Source organism: Mesoplodon densirostris, chromosome 19 (assembly GCF_025265405.1).
Source record: "Mesoplodon densirostris isolate mMesDen1 chromosome 19, mMesDen1 primary haplotype, whole genome shotgun sequence".
Lineage (NCBI taxonomy): Eukaryota > Metazoa > Chordata > Mammalia > Artiodactyla > Ziphiidae > Mesoplodon > Mesoplodon densirostris.
This window is the reverse complement of record NC_082679.1, coordinates 53994558-54013981: the sequence shown is the minus strand read 5'-3', so window position 1 is coordinate 54013981 and position 19424 is coordinate 53994558. Positions and strand designations below refer to the sequence as shown.

The 19424-nt window shown below is 47.5% G+C and overlaps 1 protein-coding gene across 5 annotated transcripts in view; it reads left to right on the top strand.

Moving 5' to 3' along the window:
• TMEM231 (transmembrane protein 231) overlaps positions 1-12764 on the top strand; it is a 39250-nt gene extending 26486 nt beyond the window's left edge. For 3 of the 5 annotated variants that reach the window (XM_060083633.1, XM_060083635.1, XM_060083637.1), the window contains one exon: positions 10890-12764. In XM_060083633.1, the coding sequence (XP_059939616.1) occupies positions 10890-12103 (1214 nt within the window). In that variant the 3' untranslated portion in view covers positions 12104-12764. Of the gene's footprint in view, positions 1-9756; positions 9833-10889 lie in introns of all 5 variants that reach the window. The other 2 variants (XM_060083634.1, XM_060083636.1) reach the window with 1 other exon arrangement.
• The last annotated feature ends 6660 nt before the right edge of the window (positions 12765-19424 follow it).

Genomic DNA, 19424 nt, shown 5'->3' with positions numbered 1-19424 from the left:
TCTTTCTTGCCCTCCTTGTCAGCCTTCTCCGTAACAGATGCCTTGGCCTCCACTAGAGCTGGTTTGCCTCCAGGGATGGCCCTTGACGCCTAGAGTCCACGCATCCCTCATCCGGAATCTCTTTTCTTTAGCCTTTGGGATTCCTGAACAGGGATGGCCTCCAGCCGATGCCAAAATGAGAGAAATCTGAGCCAGGGATTTGTACCTAGTATTACCTTTCACTCCCTTAGATTCTGTGCCAGGGCTGGGAGAGGCTGGTGACCAGAGGAGCTGCTGAGTCAAGGGCAGGCAGAGCAGAGCTGCAAGTGAGTGCTGCCCAGAGAGCTGGATCCCTGGGCTCCCGCTCGGGCCCTGCTGTGGCAAAGCCTCCCCTGTCCTGTAGCTCAGTGTTCCCATCTGCACATCAGGTAGGACAATAGCACCTTCCTGTGTCTCTCAGGCCAAGAATTAGTCAGGAATGGTTAGAAGATATCGAAACTTTAAGATGCTCAGCAGAAAGAAATACGGGACAAGTGGGAAGTTACTCCCTTTGGATTTGGATAACAGAGGACCTGATATCAATTCAGCAAATATTTATTTTTATTTTATTTTATTTTATTTATTTATTTTTGGCTGCATTGGGTCTTCGTTGCTGCGTGTGGGCTTTCTCTAGTTGCGGGGAGTGGGGGCTACTCTTCTGCTGTGGTGCGTGGGCTTCTCATTGTGGTGGCTTCTCTTGCGGAGCACGGGCTCTAGGCGTGCGGGCTCAGTAGTTGTGGCTCATGGGCTCTAGAGCGCAGACTCAGCAGTTGTGAAGGATGGGCTTAGTTGCTCCGAGGCATGTGGGATCTTCCTGGACCAGGGCTCAAACCCGTGTCCCCTGTATTGGCAGGCGGATTCTTAATCACTGCGCCACCGGGGAAGCCCCAGCAAATACTTATTAATATCATCGACTCACTCATGCTTTGGGACAATCCCTGACATGACACTTAACTATCTTATTCAGGCAGGATTCTTAACTTTTTTTTAAAAAAACAATCCAGTGATTTTAATGTTAGGTTGTTTTTTGTTTGGAAAAAATAAGAGGTTACTTTACAGTCTCTGCTTCCTGAAATGTGGCATCAGTCTCAAATAGCTGGGTCATTTTAAAAAAAAATTTTTTTTTTTTTGTGGCTACGGTGGGTCTTCATTGCTGCACGCAGGCTTTCTCTAGTTGCGGTGAGCAGGGGCTACTCTTCATTACGATGCACGGGCTTCTCATTGTGGTGGCTTCTCTTGTTGCGGAGCACGGGCTCTAGGCACGTAGGCTTCAGTAGTTGTGGCGCATGGGCTCAGTTACTCTGCGGCATGTGGGATCTTCCCGGACCAGGGCTCGAACCCATGTCCCCTGCATTGGCAGGTGGATTCTTAACCACTGTGCCACCAGGGAAGCCCCTGGATCATTTTTTAAAATTGATCCCATTCTTTGAAAGCCTTATAGTTTGTAGGCACTGAATTTATGACTATACAGCTACTGTTTCTGAAAGGACAGGAATTAAAAAGCTGCACTGACCTCCCACCAGTGCAGGACCAGTTCCAGATTCTCTCATGTGCCAATGGGCAATGTGTCTTAGTGGCCTGAATACACAAGATCCCAGCTCTCTACTATGGGAGGGCTAATCTTGCTGATCTTGGATACAAAACAAGGCCTCCAGGCCTTTTGATAAAATTAATTAGCATTTCTCTCTGCCTTATCTTGTTAATTGAGGTTTTACAGGCTATCATATTGGCCACTATTATAGAAAGCAGGACAGAGCCCTTTTCCTCCCCTCCAAATTACTGTATTTATGGAAACAATATGCTTCAGTAAGTAGGACACCTTCCTCTTTTTTTTTTTTTTTTTTTTTTTGGCTGCGTGATTTGTGGAATCTTAGTTCCCTGACCAGGGGTTGAACCCGGAACCCGGGCCCTCAGTAATGAAAGCACCAAATCCTAACCACTGGACCACCAGGGAAGTCCCTACACTTTCCTCTTCACATACTCCTTACTGGACCAAATCTGTTTCACATCCCTTGAGGCAGGTACTGTTTCTCTAATTATAATTTTACACAAATGATGTTCTATGTATAGTGAGGGGAAGGGAATAAAAGAGGTTTGGGGAAATTCAAGGAGCAGTTCTGGGTAGATTGTATAGCATAGGGCAAGTACAAGTTGAAAATCCTGGGCTGGGGCCCTGTCAGCAGTGTCTAGCTGTGTGAGATCCAGGAAAGCATGTATCACTAGGTTTTGCTTTCTTTAACAGAAAATCTGCAATGAATGGGACTGGGTTCAATGGGATGATTTCTTTTCTTTTTCTTGAGACACTGTACGTACAGCCTATTTGGCCTTCCTTCAGACCCTTGAACATGAAATGCTTCTTCTCAGAGCCTTTAGAGATGCTGCTTCATCTAACTGACTCCTCCCAAACTCTTCTCTCTGCCCGTTCCTCACACAGCCCTTCCCATAGTTAAGCCCTGCTCAGCCATCAGATCCCAGTTCAGCGAGTACTTCCTAAGGAAAGCTATGGGCTCCCATAGCACTGTCCTTCCCCTCCATTACACTGATTATGCTTGCGGTTAAATGATCACTTGTTTCATGGTGACCTTCTCAGCTAGAAATTAAGCTGAAGGCAGTGGCCACATGTCGATACTTAGTTTCATACTTTGCACATAATAGTCATGCAATAAGTGTTTACAGAATGAAGTAGTATATGTACATACACTAAAGAATTTCATATAAAATTTCAGGGCATTTACAGATTTTCTAGTATCTATGTACTTTTCTTTTTCTTTTTCTTTTAGGTCCTATATATATATATATTTTTTCTTTTCTTTTTAAATTTTGGCCATGCCGGGTCTTAGTTGCAGCATGCAGACTCTTGGTCGCAGCATGCATTCCCCAACCAGGGATCGAACCTGGGCCCCTTGCATTGGGAGCACAGAGTCTTACCCACTGGACCACCAGGGAAGTCCCATAGGTCCCATATACTTTAAATTTATTTATTTATTTATTTATTTATTTTTAAGTACAGTTGATTTACAATGTTTCAGGTATACAGCAAAGTGATTCAGTTATATATATATTATATATATTCAGTTATTTATATATATATAGTAGGTTATTACAAGATATTCCCTGTGCTATACAATAGGTCCTTGTTATTTATCTATTTTATATATAGTAGTGTGTATCTGTTAATCCCAAATTCCTAATTTATCCCCCCCCTCCCCTTTGGTAACTGTAAGTTTATTTTCTATGTCTGTGAGTCTATTTCTGTTTTGTAAATAAGTTCATTTCTATCATTTTTTTAGATTCCACATATAAGTGATATCATATGGTATTTGTCTTTCTCTTTCTGACTTACTTAGTATGATCATCTCTAGGCCCATACATGTTGCTGCAAATAGCATTATTTTATTATTTTTTATGGCTGGGTAATAGTCCATTGCATATATGTACCACATCTTCTGTATCCATTCATCTGTTGATGAGCATTTAGGTTGCTTCCATGCCTTGGCTAATGTAAATTATGCTGCTGTGAACGCTGGGGTGGATGTATCTTTTTGAATTAGAGTTGTTGTCTTTTCAGATATATGCCCAGGAGTGGGACTGCTGGATCATATGGTAGCTCTATTTTTAGTTTTCTGAGAAACCTCCATACTGTTCTCCATAGTGGCTGTACCAATTTACATTCCCACCAACAGTGTAGAAGCTTCCCAAAAGGAAAAAACTCCACACCCTCTCCAGCATTTATTATTTGTAGACTTTTTGATGATGGCCATTTTGACTGGTGTAAGGTGATACCTCACTGTAGTTTTGAACTGCATTTCTCTAATAGTTAGTGACATTGAGCATCTTTTTTTTTTTTTTTTTTTTTTTTTGCGGTATGTGGGCCTCGCGCTGTTGTGGCCTCTCCCGTTGCGGAGCACAGGCTCCGGACGCGCAGGCTCAACGGCCATGGCTCACGGGCCCAGCCGCTCCACGGCACGTGGGATCCTCCCGGACCGGGGCACGAACCCGTGCCCCCTGCATCGGCAGGCGGGCTCTCAACCACTGCGCCACCAGGGAAGCCCCATTGAGCATCTTTTCACGTGCCTGTTGGCAATCTGTACGTCTTCTTTGGAGAAACGTCTATTTTAGGTCTTCTGCCCATTTTTTGATTGGGTTTGGTTTTTTTTGATATTGAGCTGTTTATACATTTTGGAAATTAATCCCTTGTCAATCGCATCGTTTGCAAATATTTTCTCCCATTCTGTAGGTTGTCTTTTCGTTTGTTTATTTTTTAATTTATTTTTTTTAATTTATTTTTTATTTTTTTTCGGTACGCGGGCCTCTCACTGTTGTGGCCTCTCCCGTTGCGGAGCACAGGCTCCAGACGTGCAGTCTCAGCGGCCATGGCTCACGGGCCCAGCCGCTCCGCGGCATGTGGGATCTTCCCAGACCAGGGCACGAACCCGTGTCCCCTGCATCAGCAGGTGGACTCTCAACCACTGCGCCACCAGGGAAGTCCCGTTTGTTTATTTTTTGACATCTTTATTGGAGTATAATTGCTTTACAATGGTGTGTTAGTGTCTGCTTTATAACAAAGTGAATCAGCTATACATATACATATGTCCCCATATCTCCTCCCTCTTGCGTCTCCCTCCTGTCTTTTTGTTTTATGATTTCCTTTGCTGAGCAAAAGCTTTTAAATTCAATTAGGTCCCGTTTGTTTATTTTTGCTTTTGCTTGCAATACTCTAGGAGACAGATAAAAAAAATTGCTGCAATTTACATCAGAGTGTTCTGCATATGTTTTTTTCTAGGAGGTTTTTTTTTATAATTTATTTTTTGGCTGCATTGGGTCTTTGTTGCTGCGCACAGGCTTTCTCTAGTTGCAGCGGGCAGGGGCTACTCTCTGTTGTGGTGGGCAGGCTTCTCATTGCAGTGGCTTCTCTTGTGGTGGAGCACGGGCTCTGGGCACGCAGGCTTCAGTAGCTGTGGCTTGTGGGCTCCAGAGTGCAGGCTCAGTAGTTGTGGTGCACGGACTTAGTTGCTCCGTGGCATGTGGGATCTTCCCGAACCAGGTATCGAACCCGTGTCCCCTGCATTGGCAGGAGGATTCTTAACCACTGTGCCACCAGGGAAGTCCTTTTCTAGGAGTTTTCTAGTATTCAGTGTGACATTTAGGTCTTTAATCCATTTTGAGTTTATTTTTATATATGGTGTTAGAGGTTTCTTAACTTTTTATTGAAATATACATACAGAAGAGAGCACAGTTCACATAAAAGTGACTTTTCACAAGTTGAACATGCTCATGTACTTAGTACCTCCATCAAGAAACAGGGCATAACCAGCCCCTAGAAGCTCTCTCTGCCCATGCTCCCTTACAGTTCTACCCTCAACCCATCCCACCAAGGGGATCCACTATCTAATCAGAACTCTTGGTTGTAAGTGATAGAAACTCAACTCATGCTGGCTTAAGCAAAAATGGAGTATTTTCCCCAACTGAAAAGTACATGGGTGAATCTTGGCACAGCTGGATCTGGTGCCGTCAGCTTGCTCATGGACTCCCAGTCTTTCTTTTCTCTGCTCATTTCTCTCCTATATTGGCTTTATACCCAGGCAATTTCCCTCTTCCCTTCAGATGTGCAAAAATCCTGGGATTGGACTTGGGGCTGATGTCCATTCCTAAGCCAGTCACTGTGGCAGGGAGATTGTGTGTGGAATATACCACACCTGGATGAACCAGGCTTGAGACACAGGACTCCCTAAGAACCAGGGGGTGGTGGGTCAGCCCTACCCAAACCACACGTGCTTTATGTGGGTGAGGGGTGGTTCCTCAAAGAAAAATCTAGAGGCTGTTACCAAAAGAAGGGGGAATAGGTTCTGAATGAACACAGACAGCCCTGTCCAATGCACCTGTGCAGTACCGAGCCCACACTAGGTACCTGAGAACAGACGTTCCCTTGCAAAAACCCACCATCCCAACCCTCACAGTTGAAGGAGAGGCTCACAGGCAAGAAGGAGAGACAAAGTGTCACTCAGGGCAGAACGGTGTGTGCCTGGAGAGAGTCAGGGATGAGGTGTCTTCAGAGATGCTGAGATGACTTCTGTTGGGACTCAGGGCTGGATACTCACAGTGGAGGCGTAGGAGATTATCTGAAATGTAAAATGCTGGCTGGGAATAATGGGAAGTAAAGTTGGAAAGCTGAAGGTTGCTGAGTAGAAGAATGGCATGATCAAATGATCAAATGTGGGGACTTCCCTGGCGGTCCAGTGGTTACGACCCCACGTTTCCACTGCAAGGGGCATGGGTTCGATCCCAGGTTGGGGAACTAAGATCCTGCATGCCAAGGAGCTGCCCCCCCCAAAAAAAGAAGGGGATTTATTGTGAAATATCTTTTCCCAACTATTTCACTCCCCTCCCAGGGGAAGCTAATATGGTCACTGTCTCGTATAAACTTTCAGGGATACCTAATGCTTATTCAAGCTCTGTGTATTACTTTGACAAAAGTAAATTTTAAAAATGCTTTATGACAAAAAATCTTCAGGGACTTGAGAAAGACAACTCTGTAAGGTGGTCCTGGTTATCAGGGTAGGAAGAGGAATGTTATATTCCTTCTGTGGCCTCTTGCACTTTACTCCTACCCGTCTCCCTTGAAATATATAATTAATTTAAACATCATCGTCATCACCGTCGAAGACTTTGTGGAAATTGGAGACAGGGCTGCCTCTGAGGTGGGCTTGGGGGGAGGCAAAGGGGACAGAGAACATCACTTCCTTTTGACTGAATGGTCTTTGCTTTCTGATATGGGGCTGCGTCTGCCGGAGGATGGGGCCCCTTTTCTAATTTTGACAAATAAAACCAGAGCCCACGATGCCCTCGCCTGTAGCTTTCAAATTTTGTGCCGCCTCTTTGTATCACCTTTTCCAAAAATTAGACATATAATTAATATAGACCCACAAAAAATTAAAAAGAAAAGAATTCATATCAGAGGCAGATGGCCCTTCCAGGATGGGGGACTTCATTGAGCAAAGGCTTAGGAGAGGGGCCACCCAGAGCCCCACGCTGGGGCTCTGGCACTTGGATTTAAACCCCTGCCCTGCCCATTAACAGCTGTATATTCATGTCTCTGAGCCCCACTACCTTAACTAAAACAGACAGGGATAGTGTCTACCTCCTAGGGATTTGGGGAGAATAAAATTCAATCATGAAGATGAAGTACACATCACAGTGCCTGCCTGACATGTTCTTTGTACTCGAACCCTGGGGCAGTTGGTGGGTGCGCTGAATATAAGGCATGTTCTCAGAAAACTCCCAGCTGAAATCTGGACTTCTCTGGACCCTCTGCATGGGTAGGATGTTTCCATCCCTTTTCTAGTTCTTGAGTTCCAGTCACAGGATCAGATAACAGTTCCTGTATTGTGTGAGTCACTTAAGAAGACCCCTAGCATCCCTGGAGTGCAGGTAACAAGCACCTTGGCCTGGGGTCAAGATCCTCTGTACCCAGGGGAGGGCAGAGCTGGCTTGGGCAGCTGTGTTTGGGCCCAGGAATCAGGGTCCTGTGTTCTGCAGGGATCTCCCAGGGATGGGAGAGGCCAGCAGTCTGTGACAGAAAGTGCCCGGAACTTAGAAGTCCTGGGCTGGGGTCCCAGCTCCCCTGCTGTCTCTCCAAGCCTTGGGCCCTTCATCTAAACAACTGAGATCATAATGCCCGCCTCAGGGGCCGCTGAGTTAAGTCACCTAGCACTTGAGGTAATTTATGTCCGCAAATATGAGTTAGAGTTTCCTCCCTCTCCTGCACCCTGTTCTCTGGAAGCACACCCTCGAGGAGAGGAGGTGACGTGTGCAGAGCCGGTGGGTGGTTGCTGTCTTCGTCTTCAGTGTGATCCAGGAGTGGGCGAGGTAACCAGGAGGCAGTTCTGGACCCAGCAGGTGACAGAGCTGTTGGGCATCCTCCACCCGATCCTGCAGCCTCCTGATAAGGGGAGGAGTAGGTGTGGGCTCTGCTCACGGTTTAGATGCCAGCTTCCCTCAGTGGTGAGGTGGACAGTGAAGGTGGCTTGGTGGGGAGCAAAGGGAAAGAGGAAAGAAACTTCCAGGTCCTTCCCTTCCAAATCGGCTCATCCTTGAGATCATTGCAGGAGCAGCAGTGCAAAGAGAAGAAAACTCTGGGGTCTCGGGGTGTGGGAGCTGGGCTCAGTGTTCCTTTCACTCTGTAGGACACTCTGTGGGACACCTTTTTAAATTTTTATTTATTTTTTTAACATCTTTATTAGAGTATAATTGCTTTACAATGGTGTGTTAGTTTCTGCTTTATAACAAAGTGAATCAGTTATACATATACTTGTGTTCCCATATCTCTTCCGTCTTGTGTTTCCCTCCCTCCCACCTTCCCTATCCCACCCCTCTAGGTGGTCACAAAGCACCGAGCTGATCTCCCTGTACTATGCAGCTTCTTCCCACTAGCTCTCTATTTTACGTTTGGTAGTGTATATATGTCCATGCCACTCTCTCACTTTGTCCCAGCTTACCCTTCCCCCTCCCCGTGTCCTCAAGTCCATTCTCTACGTCTCTGTGTCTTTATTCCTGTCCTGCCCCTAGGTTCTTCTGAACATTTTCTTTTTTTTCCTTTGTTTTAGATTCCATATATATGTGTTAGCATACGGTATTTGTTTTTCTCTTTCTGACTTACTTCACTCTGTATGACAGACTCTAGGTCCATCCACCTCACTACAAATAACTGTTTCGTTCCACACTTTCTTTTTAAATTAATTTTTATTGGAGTATAGTTGATTTACAATGTTGTGTTAGTTTCTGCTGTTATACATATACATATATCCACTCTTTTTTAGATTTGATTCCCATATAGGTCACTACAGAATATTGAGTAGAGTTCCCTGTGCTATACAGTAGGTCCTTGTTAGTTATCCACTTTGTTTTTCTTTCTTTTTTTTTTTTTTTTTGCGGTACATGGGCCTCTCACTGCTGTGGCCTCTCCCATTGCGGAGCACAGGCTCTGGACGCGCAGGCTCAGCGGCCATGGCTCACGGGCCCAGCCGCTCCGCAGCATGTGGGATCTTCCCGGACCAGGGCACGAACCCGTGTCCCCTGCATCGGCAGGCGGACTCTCAACCACTGCGCCACCAGGGAAGCCCTCTACTTTATATATATAGTGTATACATCAATCCCAATCTCCCAATTTATCCCTCCCCCCCGGGGGGGGACATTCTTAAGATCCACTAAAGGACTCAGGGGTGGTTAGGGGCTACAGGGGGCCTGGGAGAAGCTGGGATTCCAAGCGTAGGTGACCTCAGGGGTCTTATCTGGGTGGAGACTTCCCACGGTTCCTCCTCTCCAGACACAGCTGAATGCTACAACAGTAACATGGGGCGTGTATGGCACTTTACCAAGCCCTTTCCTCGTATGTCTTTGTAGCAGCATCTCTCACAAGAACCCTGAGGTCAAATGTTATCATCCCCGTTTTACAGAGGAGGATATTGAGTCTTGGAGTAGTTAAGTTATTTCCCAGGGTTCACAGCTTCTGAGTGGCATCAGAGGAACTCAAACCGAGCAGGAGAGACGGTTATTTCACTCCCATCTGGAAAAATGAATCCAGCTGCCTGCTGGTCTGGGCCCAGCTCCAGCCAGGGGCAGGACAGCTACAGTCCCACCCGTGGGGATCTTTCTGTCAGTCTGGGAAGGCAGAGCCCTCCCATTGTGCAGGGCCATCTCCTCCTGTAGGACTCTGACCCAGCTTCCCTCCTGCTTTCCCAGGCCCTGAAAAACCTCCAGGCATCTCCCATGGATCTGTGACCGAGGTGGGCAGCTCTCCCAGCAGCCCTGGACAGCAGTGAGTAACCTCAGCATGGAAAGGGGTCTGACTCTGCCCTCATCTCTCCCTTTCTCTGTCTCCATCCTACCTCTCCCTTAACTGGTTTCTTCTGCAAAATTACACAAATCCAGAAGGATATCCTCCCTTGGGAATCCGTGCATCCTGCAGCACTTCACTCTCCATGGGCGAGAGCAACAGCTGCTGTTCTTTGTCTGTGTGTTTATTTTTAATAACAGAAGTTGTATCTGCTTGTTTAAAAAGTCAAACAGGGCTTCCCTGGTGGCGCAGTGGTTGAGAGTCCGCCTGCCGATGCAGGGGACACGGGTTCGTGCCCCGGTCTGGGAAAACCCCACATGCTGCGGAGCGGCTGGGCCCATGAGCCGTGGCCACTGAGCCTGCGCGTCCGGAGCCTGTGCTCCACAACGGGAGAGGCCACAACAGTGAGAGGCCTCTGTACCGCAAAAAAAAAAAAAAAAAAAAAGTCAAACAATGCAGAAGCACACTATGTAGAAAGTGCAAGTTTTCAGTTATGAGAAATGCCCCACCCCTCCATGCTCATCCCAATACTCCAGAACCAGAATTAATCCCCTTTTTACAGATGGCTAAACTGAGTCACAGAGAGATGAAGCATTTAGTCCAAAATCATAGGCTAGGAAGTGGCGGAGCCAGGGAGGGTTCTGCCAAATCACCCATCAAGCTATTTAGCTAAACAACCCACAACTGTTCCCCTAAAAGGAATCTTAAGTGAAAAGCAGGAATTCTGTTTTAAATATATTTCCCCCTCTGGACAGAAAGAAAAGGGGGCGCGGGGAGAGAAAGAGAGAAAAGGGAAAAAACACTGCCCATAGTATTGTGCAACTGGCCTTTAGCTCTGCAAAGGCTGGATCATGGCTCATGTCTTAAAGTCGCATTCCCGGAAGGGCGCCCAACTGAGACGGCCTTGGCCTTGGGAGGCCTCCACAGGTGGGGTGGTCAAGTCCCGGGGCTGCTCCCTGGCAGGGGCACCGGACAGGAGTTGGGGTGTGGGATGGGTGAGCGGGCCGCAGTCCCTGACGGCTGCACTCTCCCTCCGCAGGCCCCCCGGCCGGCGGCATGTGGCTGCGGCGCATCTCCAGCATCTCCAGCCCCGCTGTGACCGCGCTCCTGCTGGCGCAGACTGGCCTCCTGCTCTTCCTGGTCTCCCGGCCCAGGCCGCCGTCCCCGGTGGGTGGCGAGGAGAGGGTGCACGTGCTAGTGCTGTCCTCGTGGCGCTCGGGCTCGTCCTTCGTGGGCCAGCTCTTCAGCCAGCACCCCAATGTCTTTTACCTGATGGAGCCCGCGTGGCACGTTTGGGCCGCTTTATCACAGGGCAGCGCGGTGGCGCTACACATGGCGGTGCGCGACCTGGTGCGCTCTGTCTTCCTGTGCGACATGGACGTGTTTGACGCCTACCTGCCGTGGCGGCGCAACCTGTCAGACCTCTTCCAGTGGGCGGAGAGCCGTGCGCTGTGCTCGCCGCCCGCCTGCAGCGCCTTCCCGCGCGGCGCCATCAGCAGTGAGGCAGTGTGCAAGCCGCTCTGCGCGCGACGGCCCTTCAGCCTGGCCCAGGAGGCCTGCCGCTCCTACAGCCACGTGGTGCTCAAGGAGGTGCGCTTCTTCAACCTGCAGGTACTCTACCCGCTGCTCAGCGACCCGGCGCTCAACCTGCGCATCGTGCACCTGGTACGCGACCCGCGGGCTGTGCTGCGCTCGCGCGAGCAGACGGCCAAGGCACTGGCCCGTGACAATGGCATCGTGTTGGGCACCAACGGCAAGTGGGTGGAGGCCGACCCGGACCTGCGTGTGGTGCGCGAAGTGTGTCGCAGCCACGTGCGCATCGCCGAGGCCGCCATGCGCAAGCCACCGCCCTCCCTGCGCGGCCGCTACCGCCTGGTGCGCTTCGAGGACCTGGCCCGGGCGCCGCTGCCCGAGATCCGCGCGCTCTACGCTTTCGCAGGCCTGAGTCTCACGCCGCAGCTCGAGGCCTGGATCCACAACATCACCCACGGGGTCGGGCCAGGCGCGCGCCGTGAGGCCTTCAAGACTACGTCCAGGGACGCGCTCAACGTCTCGCAGGCCTGGCGCCACACGCTGCCTTTCGCCAAGATCCGCCGCGTGCAGGAGCTGTGTGCGGGCGCGCTGCAGCTGCTGGGCTACCGGCCAGTGTTCTCTGAGGACGAGCAGCGCGACCTCGCCCTGGACCTCGTGCTGCCGCGCGGCCCGAGCAGCTTTAGCTGGGCATCGTCCACTGCCAAGCACTCCGGGCCGTAGCAGAGGCCCCCAGCTGTGGCTGGCGGTTGCCAGGGCCAGGAGACTCACGCGTGGTGGGGAAGGAGCTGGGGCGCCCGCACGAGGCCGGGAGTTTGGGAGGTCCCCCACGTAGTAGGAAAGGACCGACTCCCCAGACTGTGTTTCTTTCTCCCCACTTCTTGTTTTTCCTTTGAATCCTCTCTAGGAGCTAGATTCCCGCCACGCACACTCTTCATGGAAAGCAGACTCGTGCCCCCACTTCCTCTGGGCACAGGGAATAAGTTGAGACGACTTGGCTCCTACTCCAGCACTTTCTTTCCCCTTAAGTCTCCGTTGGGATGCCTCATCCTGCAGCTGAGAAGGCTGTCCCGGCCCTGCCTGGGAGTAGTAGAGGGACACTGTGGTGAGCTGGTCCCTGAAGTCGGTACATCTCCCCCTACACACACCCCGTGCCTCTGGCACCACACACCACCAAAGCCAGTGCTTTTATATTCACCTGTATCTTCAGTAAGAAATCAGCCAAGGTGCCTCTATCTTGTGGTCTCCCCTTAGTCTCTCTCTGCCCCAATCTCCTGGGAGCCCACATGCCCCCATCACCTGCCCAGGGAAGGTGAAACTTTGATTTGTCCTGACAGGAAAGATCCTACCTACAGAAATAAACAGAATTCACCTGTATGATACAGATTAGTGTTTACAGCCTGTAAAGTTTGACAAGCAAAACGCAAAAGTGAAGGGACTTGTCCAAGGCCACACGATGAGAAGAAGGATGAAGGGAGGAGCGGGGGTTTGCTCCGGGGCCGCAGTGGGGAGGAGAGGGCGAATCAGGCTTGCAGAGACCTGTCTCCTGGTCGAAGAAGGGTCAGGTTTTCCCATCTTATTTGCTCAAGGGATCAGCAAGCGGCCATGGCTAGGGCCGCAGCTGCGAGGTGAGATATGGGAAGTGGTGAGCTCTGGGTCCAGGGTGCAGAATCTAGGGAGCCTCCTAGATACGCCTGGAGGGAGGCGGTGAGGGGGAAAAGTGGAGAGAGAGAAGGCTGGGCAGGCCAGGGCAGCAAGCCAGGCAGAGCGTGTGGCAGAGCAAGAGGTTGGCAGCGAGATCAGAGCCTGGAGGGCAAGTCACGGGGTGAATGTAACTAGATAAAGCTTGCCAGGAGCTTGGAAGAAAAAAGGCTCTGGAGCGCTTGTCTTCCTGTGGTCCTTATGTGCCAGGCCCTGGAGAAGAGCAAAGTATGATTCCTAGCTGCGAGCCACAACACCTGGCTCTGGTGGCAAAGTGTCTTATTAAATGGATGCTGGATTTTAAAAAGGTGGTGGAGGGGCGGGTAGGGGGATGCCGGACGTGTAGAGGGCTAGTCCTGAGCTCAGGAAATGAAAGCCAGCCATGCTTAAACAATGTTTAAAAGAAAGGGGGAAAAAAAGGTCACAGCACCTCTAGGAAGGACAGAGAAGCAAATTTGAGCCCACACAAATAGAATACCCCAAATCACACTGGGATACAGAGTTGGTCTGGGGACTGACAGCTGCCACCAGAACTCCTGTGCCCATTACCTCTGGAAGTGAGGGAGCTGCCCTCATCATTGCCATCAGTCACCAGAAGGGATTCTGGAGGTTGCTGGCTTCTGATTCTCAGCCTGGGTGTGGCCTTGGATCGGTGAGACCTGGATGGTAGACCCACATCCTCGCTGCAAAGCAGCAGGTCAAGGGCAGTCTGGCACTTTCCATTTCTTTTTTTGCAGGGAGCAGAGGTATACTGACCTCGAAGCTGAAGCTTCAGGATGCCTCAGTTGGGGATCCGTTAAGCTGTAGAAACTTCAGGCCCCATAAAGCCCCCATCTGCCCCTGCTCACAGTAGCATGGAGAAGGTATTTAAAACCCAGAATTTATTAATGGAGACTTTGGTTTAGAAAGACTAAGGTCACATAGCTTAATATATGGGCTGGAACTCAAACTCCTATCTTTGACTTCAATACTTACGGTTTTAACAAGTAAACTGAACTGGGGGTGCAGCAGAGGACTCCATCACAGGCTTGGAAAAGCCAGATCATTACCCAGAGACGTGGGGCTCTGGGTCAGGGAGTGGTCCTGGCATTTTGTTTCTTTGTTTCCAGTTTTATTGAGAAAGAATTAACATACATCACTGTATAAGTTTAAGGTGTACAACATGATGGTTTGATTTGCATGTATTGTGAAATGATTACCACACTAGGTTTAGTTAACATCAGTCATCTCATTTAGATACAATAAAAAGAAAAGAAAAACACAATTAAAAATTTTTTAGGGCTTCCCTGGTGGCTCAGTGGTTGAGAGTCCACCTGCCGATGCAGGGGACACGGGTTTGTGCCCCAGCCCAGGAAGATCCCACATGCCGTGGAGCGGCTGGGCCCATGAGCCATGGCCGCTGAGCCTGCACGTCCGGAGCCTGTGCTCCGCAATGGGAGAGGCCACAGCAGTAAGAGGCCCGCGTACCGCGAAAAAAAAAAAATTTAAATTTATAACTGTTATAAGAGATGAAGATTTAGTACCTCCACCTCTCCTCATCTTCTCTCCAAACTTTTATCATACTTTTAATTATATAATTGACCTACAGTACTGCATTAGTTCCAGGTGCACAACATAGTTACTTGATGTTTCTATATGTTACAAAATGATCACCACCATCCTGGCATTTGTCTGCAGACATCTCAAGGACCAGAATGATGAATGGTGGGCAGTTGGCTGGGACAATGGGGCCACTGGGGATAAAAGCAGCCTGCTGGCCCTGCTTGGAAGGAGCGCATTAAGTGGAGGAGTCGGCTAGGAAGTCTCCAGCAATGTGGTATGTTCAGGCAAAGAAGGTTGAGCAAGAGTTTCATGGAGCCAGAGGCTAAGAACAGGGAGACACTGATCCCTAGTGGGGTTCAAGAAGGCATTTGGGGTGGGGCTTAGAGCCCAGCCTGATAGTAGCATCCCACAAGTTTCATTTGCCTGTGCTTGGGTCACTGATGACACAATTAACAGCCTTTGCTATGTGACTCATCCATTCTCACCTGTCTCCCAAGTTTCCATGATAGCGATGACTGGCTCTTGGATGTTGCTCTCTGCATATGGGACCCTCTGGGCAAGCCTCTGCATGAGCTACAAGGCGCAGCACGTTCTGAGCAAGGCTCTAGGTGAACCCACATCAGGTTTCAGGACAAAGATAGGCAGTGCCAGTCCAGTGTTTCAGTGAGTCAGCCCAGGGCTAGGTCCTGGGGACATAGTCACAGCCCTTGCTCTTGTGGGGAGTGCAGATGCTAAATAAATAGTCCTACAGATAAATATGCAACCGTTAAGTGTCGCTTGTGCTCTAAGAATAAATAAGAATGGATAGAGGCTGACCTACTTTAGTATGGAGAGTCAGGAAAACATTTTCGAAGAGGAAACATTTGGTTTGAATAGATAGGGACTTCCCTGGTGGTCCAGTGGGTAAGGCTCCGTGCTCCCAATGCAGGGGGTCCGGGTTCAATCCCTGGTCGGGGAACTAGATCCCACATGCATGCCACAACTAAGAAGTCCGCCTGCCGCAATTAAAGATCCCGTATGCCACAACTAAGACCCGGCACAGCCTAAATAAATAAATAAATATTTTTCAAAATAGGTAGGAGTTAATCGAGCATAGGATGAAGAGGCAGAGAGAGACTGAGGGATTGGTCTCTTTGGAGTCAAGGTTCCTTGGCAAAATAAAAGACTCAGTCCTGGGAATCCAAGCTCATGGGATGGGAGAGGCCCCAGGACAGGACTGAGTTTGTGTGTCTGTGGTAACGACTACCAGAAGTAGAACTGCTGGATCAAAGAGCATCCATGTTTTAAATGTGAAATTGCCAAATTACTCTAAAAATGGAGTACTGACTTACGTTCTCTGGAATGGTGTCAGGAAGACCCTTGTCACCCTTTTCTATTGACCCCCTCCGCATCATCTGTACAGGGTAAATCATTTTCATTTTTACCTACCTGATGGAATATTATGCAGCAGTAAAATGAAATGAACTATCAAACCATGAAAAGACATTCAGGAGGGAACCTGAGTGAAAGAAGCCAATCTGAAGAAGCTACATTTAGTATGATTCCAACTATATGACATGCTGGAAAAGGCAAAACTATTCAGACAGGAAAAAGATTAGTGGTTGTGAGAAATGGAATATTTCCTGCCATGTCAGTAAACAAAGGATGTCATAGCCACCAGCGATTGCAACAGAGCTGGTGAGCCCTGAGGGAACTCAGGAAGGAAAGAATACCTGCCATCTAGCAGCCATCAGACTGCAGCCACTCCCCATGGTGAGCCCTGAGGAAACCCAGGATGTGAAAATACAGGATACTGGCCCCAGATAGCTGAGGTGCACATCAAAGGAATGATTTCAGTGAGCCCAGGCTCTTTCATCTTTCCATACATAGAAAAGCTCTAAATTCCTTAACTTGACATATCTGGTTTCCCTAATTAACAGTAATCTTTTGATGTTCCCGACTACCTGCCCCTTGTTGCAAAACTCTTATGTATTCTAGCTCCCCACTCACCTCCTCGGAGCAGTTTCTCAGAGCTATCTGAAATGCTGTCTCCTGGGTTGCAGTCCTCATTTTGCCCCAAATAAAACTTAACTTGCAGCTCTCACGTTGTGTATTTTTTTTAAGTCAACAGTTGCCAGGGGTTGTGGGTGGGAGGGGAGGGATAAATAGATGGAACGTAGAGGATTTTTAGGGCAGTGAAAATACGCTGTATGGTGCTCTAACGATGGATATATGCCATGGATGACATGTACGTATAATGATGGATATACATTTGTCCAAACCCATGGAATGTGCCACACCAAAACTGAACTCTAAGGTAAACTATGGACTTTGGCCGATTATGATGTGTCATTGTAGGTTCATCCTTGGTAACAAATGTACCATTCTGGTGGGAGATGTTAATGGGGGAGGCTATGAATTGTGTGAGTGCAGAAGGTATATGAGAAATCTCTGTAGTTCCCTCTCAATTTTGTTGTAAACCCAAAGCTGCTCTAAAAAATAAAGTCTTTAAAAAACAAAACAACAGCAAGGGGCTACTGAGTTTGGTGTGGTAGGCCAAAGGAAGAATTCTAGGAGATGGGGAGAGAGGGGGTCAGATTATGTACGACCTTGCAGGCCTTGTGAGGACTTTGGCCTTTATTTGGAGTGAGATGAAGGGTGTCCAAAGCTACTTTTGTTCTATGGCCCTCCTTAGTTGAATAAATAAATATAAATATAATGTCATCTATATGTGACATAATATATAATATTTATAATGTCATAGATATTTTAAAAAATAGAACAAGTACCCAAAATATTTCATTATCATTTTACTGCCTGTGTTAATATCCTGAATTAGTATATTGTTAGTTTTGCAAGTTTTTGAACTGGATTTAAATTGAATCACACTGTGGGCTTCTTTTTTCTGCAACTTAGATTTTCCCCTCAAGTTTACATTCCTGGGATTCATCATGTTGTTGCTTGCAGCTTTAGGTCATTTCTTTCCACTACTGAATAGTATTTTATTGAAAATAATACAATTTTATTTATCCATCTCAGTGAATACTTGGCTTGTTTTTAGTTATGTACTGTTACAGTGCTACTAGGAACAATCTTGTCTGTATCTCCTAGTATGAATGCTATAGGATATTTACCTGGGAGTGAAATTGCTAGACCATGAACATCTTTTTTTTTTTTTTTTTTTTGCGATACGCGGGCCTCTCACTGCTGTGGCCTCTCCCGTCGTGGAGCACAGGCTCCGGACGCGCAGGCTCAGCGGCCATGGCTCACGGGCCCAGCCGCTCCGCGGCATGTGGGATCTTCCCGGACCGGGGCATGAACCCGTGTCCCCTGCATCGGCAGGCGGACTCCCAACCACTGCGCCACCAGGGAAGCCCGATCATCAACATCTTCATTCAACATTATTCCAGATGGTTATATCTGTTTACACCTCCAGAGTTCCAGGTGCCTTGCAACCGCAGTAACAATCAGATTCTCAGACTTTTAAATTTTTGGCTGTTGGGTGGTTGACAAATTATACCTCATTGTGATTCATTTTGTGTTTCACTGATTAATGAGGTTAAGCATGTTTTCCTGGGTTTTTTTGGCCATTTGTATTTCTCTTTGATGAAGTACCTCTTCAGGTCTTTTGTCTCTTTCATCATTTGCTTATTGATTTTTAGGAGTGCTAAATGTTATTCCTATGTCAGTTATACGTATTGTAAATATCTTCCAGTTTGTGGTTTGTCTTTGTACTTTCTTTGTGGTAACTCTTGAATAACACAAGGTCTTAATTTAAAGTAATTACATTTGTCCATTTATCCATCCTTTATGGTCTTCGCTTTTTGTATCTAGTTTAAGAACTCTTTCACCAACATGAGACATAAGGATATTCAACATTGCCGTCTAAAAGTTTTATAGTTCTACATCTCACTATAAGTGAAACAAGGAGGGTGTGGATGTCTAAAAAACAAACAAAAACACCTAGTTTTTGTTTGCTTTATATTTGCTTCATAATTTTCTTGCAGGTTTGTGTCTTTCCTGGAGTTTGTATTGTTTTTCAGTGTTTTCCCATTGAGAGAAGAAACAGGTACCTTCTTCACCCTGTCCCTAAAATTTTGAGATTAACGATTTTGTCTATAGCTGAAATCAATTCCATTATTTTTCCTGAGGATACCCTTTCTTCTGTTCTAATCTGGTTAGGTGGCTGCTAAGACTTGCACAGAAGTCAATCTAACACTCCTGGTTAAATCCACCATTCCTTGTATTGCCCATCTTTCTCTTTCTTAGTCATCACTCTTTTACTTCGCTGGAGTACATACTCAGCTTCCTTAGAAAGGGCACATGTGGGACTTCCCTGGTGGTGCAGTGGATAAGACTCCACGCTCCCAATGCAGGAGGCCCGGGTTTGATCCCTGGTCAGGGAACTAGATCTCACATGCACATCGCAACTAAGAATTCACATGCTGCAACTAAGGAGCCAGCAAGCTGCAACTAAGACTCAGCACAACCGAATAAATAAATAAATAAATATATATATTTTTTTAAAAAGGGCATACGAAACATACATTCTCTGAGTCCTGCAAGTCTAAATGGCTTTTCAGAAATTTCTCAATTCCCAATCAGACTGAGGATAGAATTCTAAATTCAAAATAATGTTTCCTAATGTGATACATTATTGATTGTTATATAAGCTTAAAATAATTGGTTTTTCCACTTCTTATATACTCTGCTAGTCTGGGAAATATACCAAAAGACAGCATTGTTAAATATTTCATGACTTTTTGAAATACTTACTATTTTTGTTTTAGAAAAGTTTCCTGGTTGATGCAAAATCCCAGTT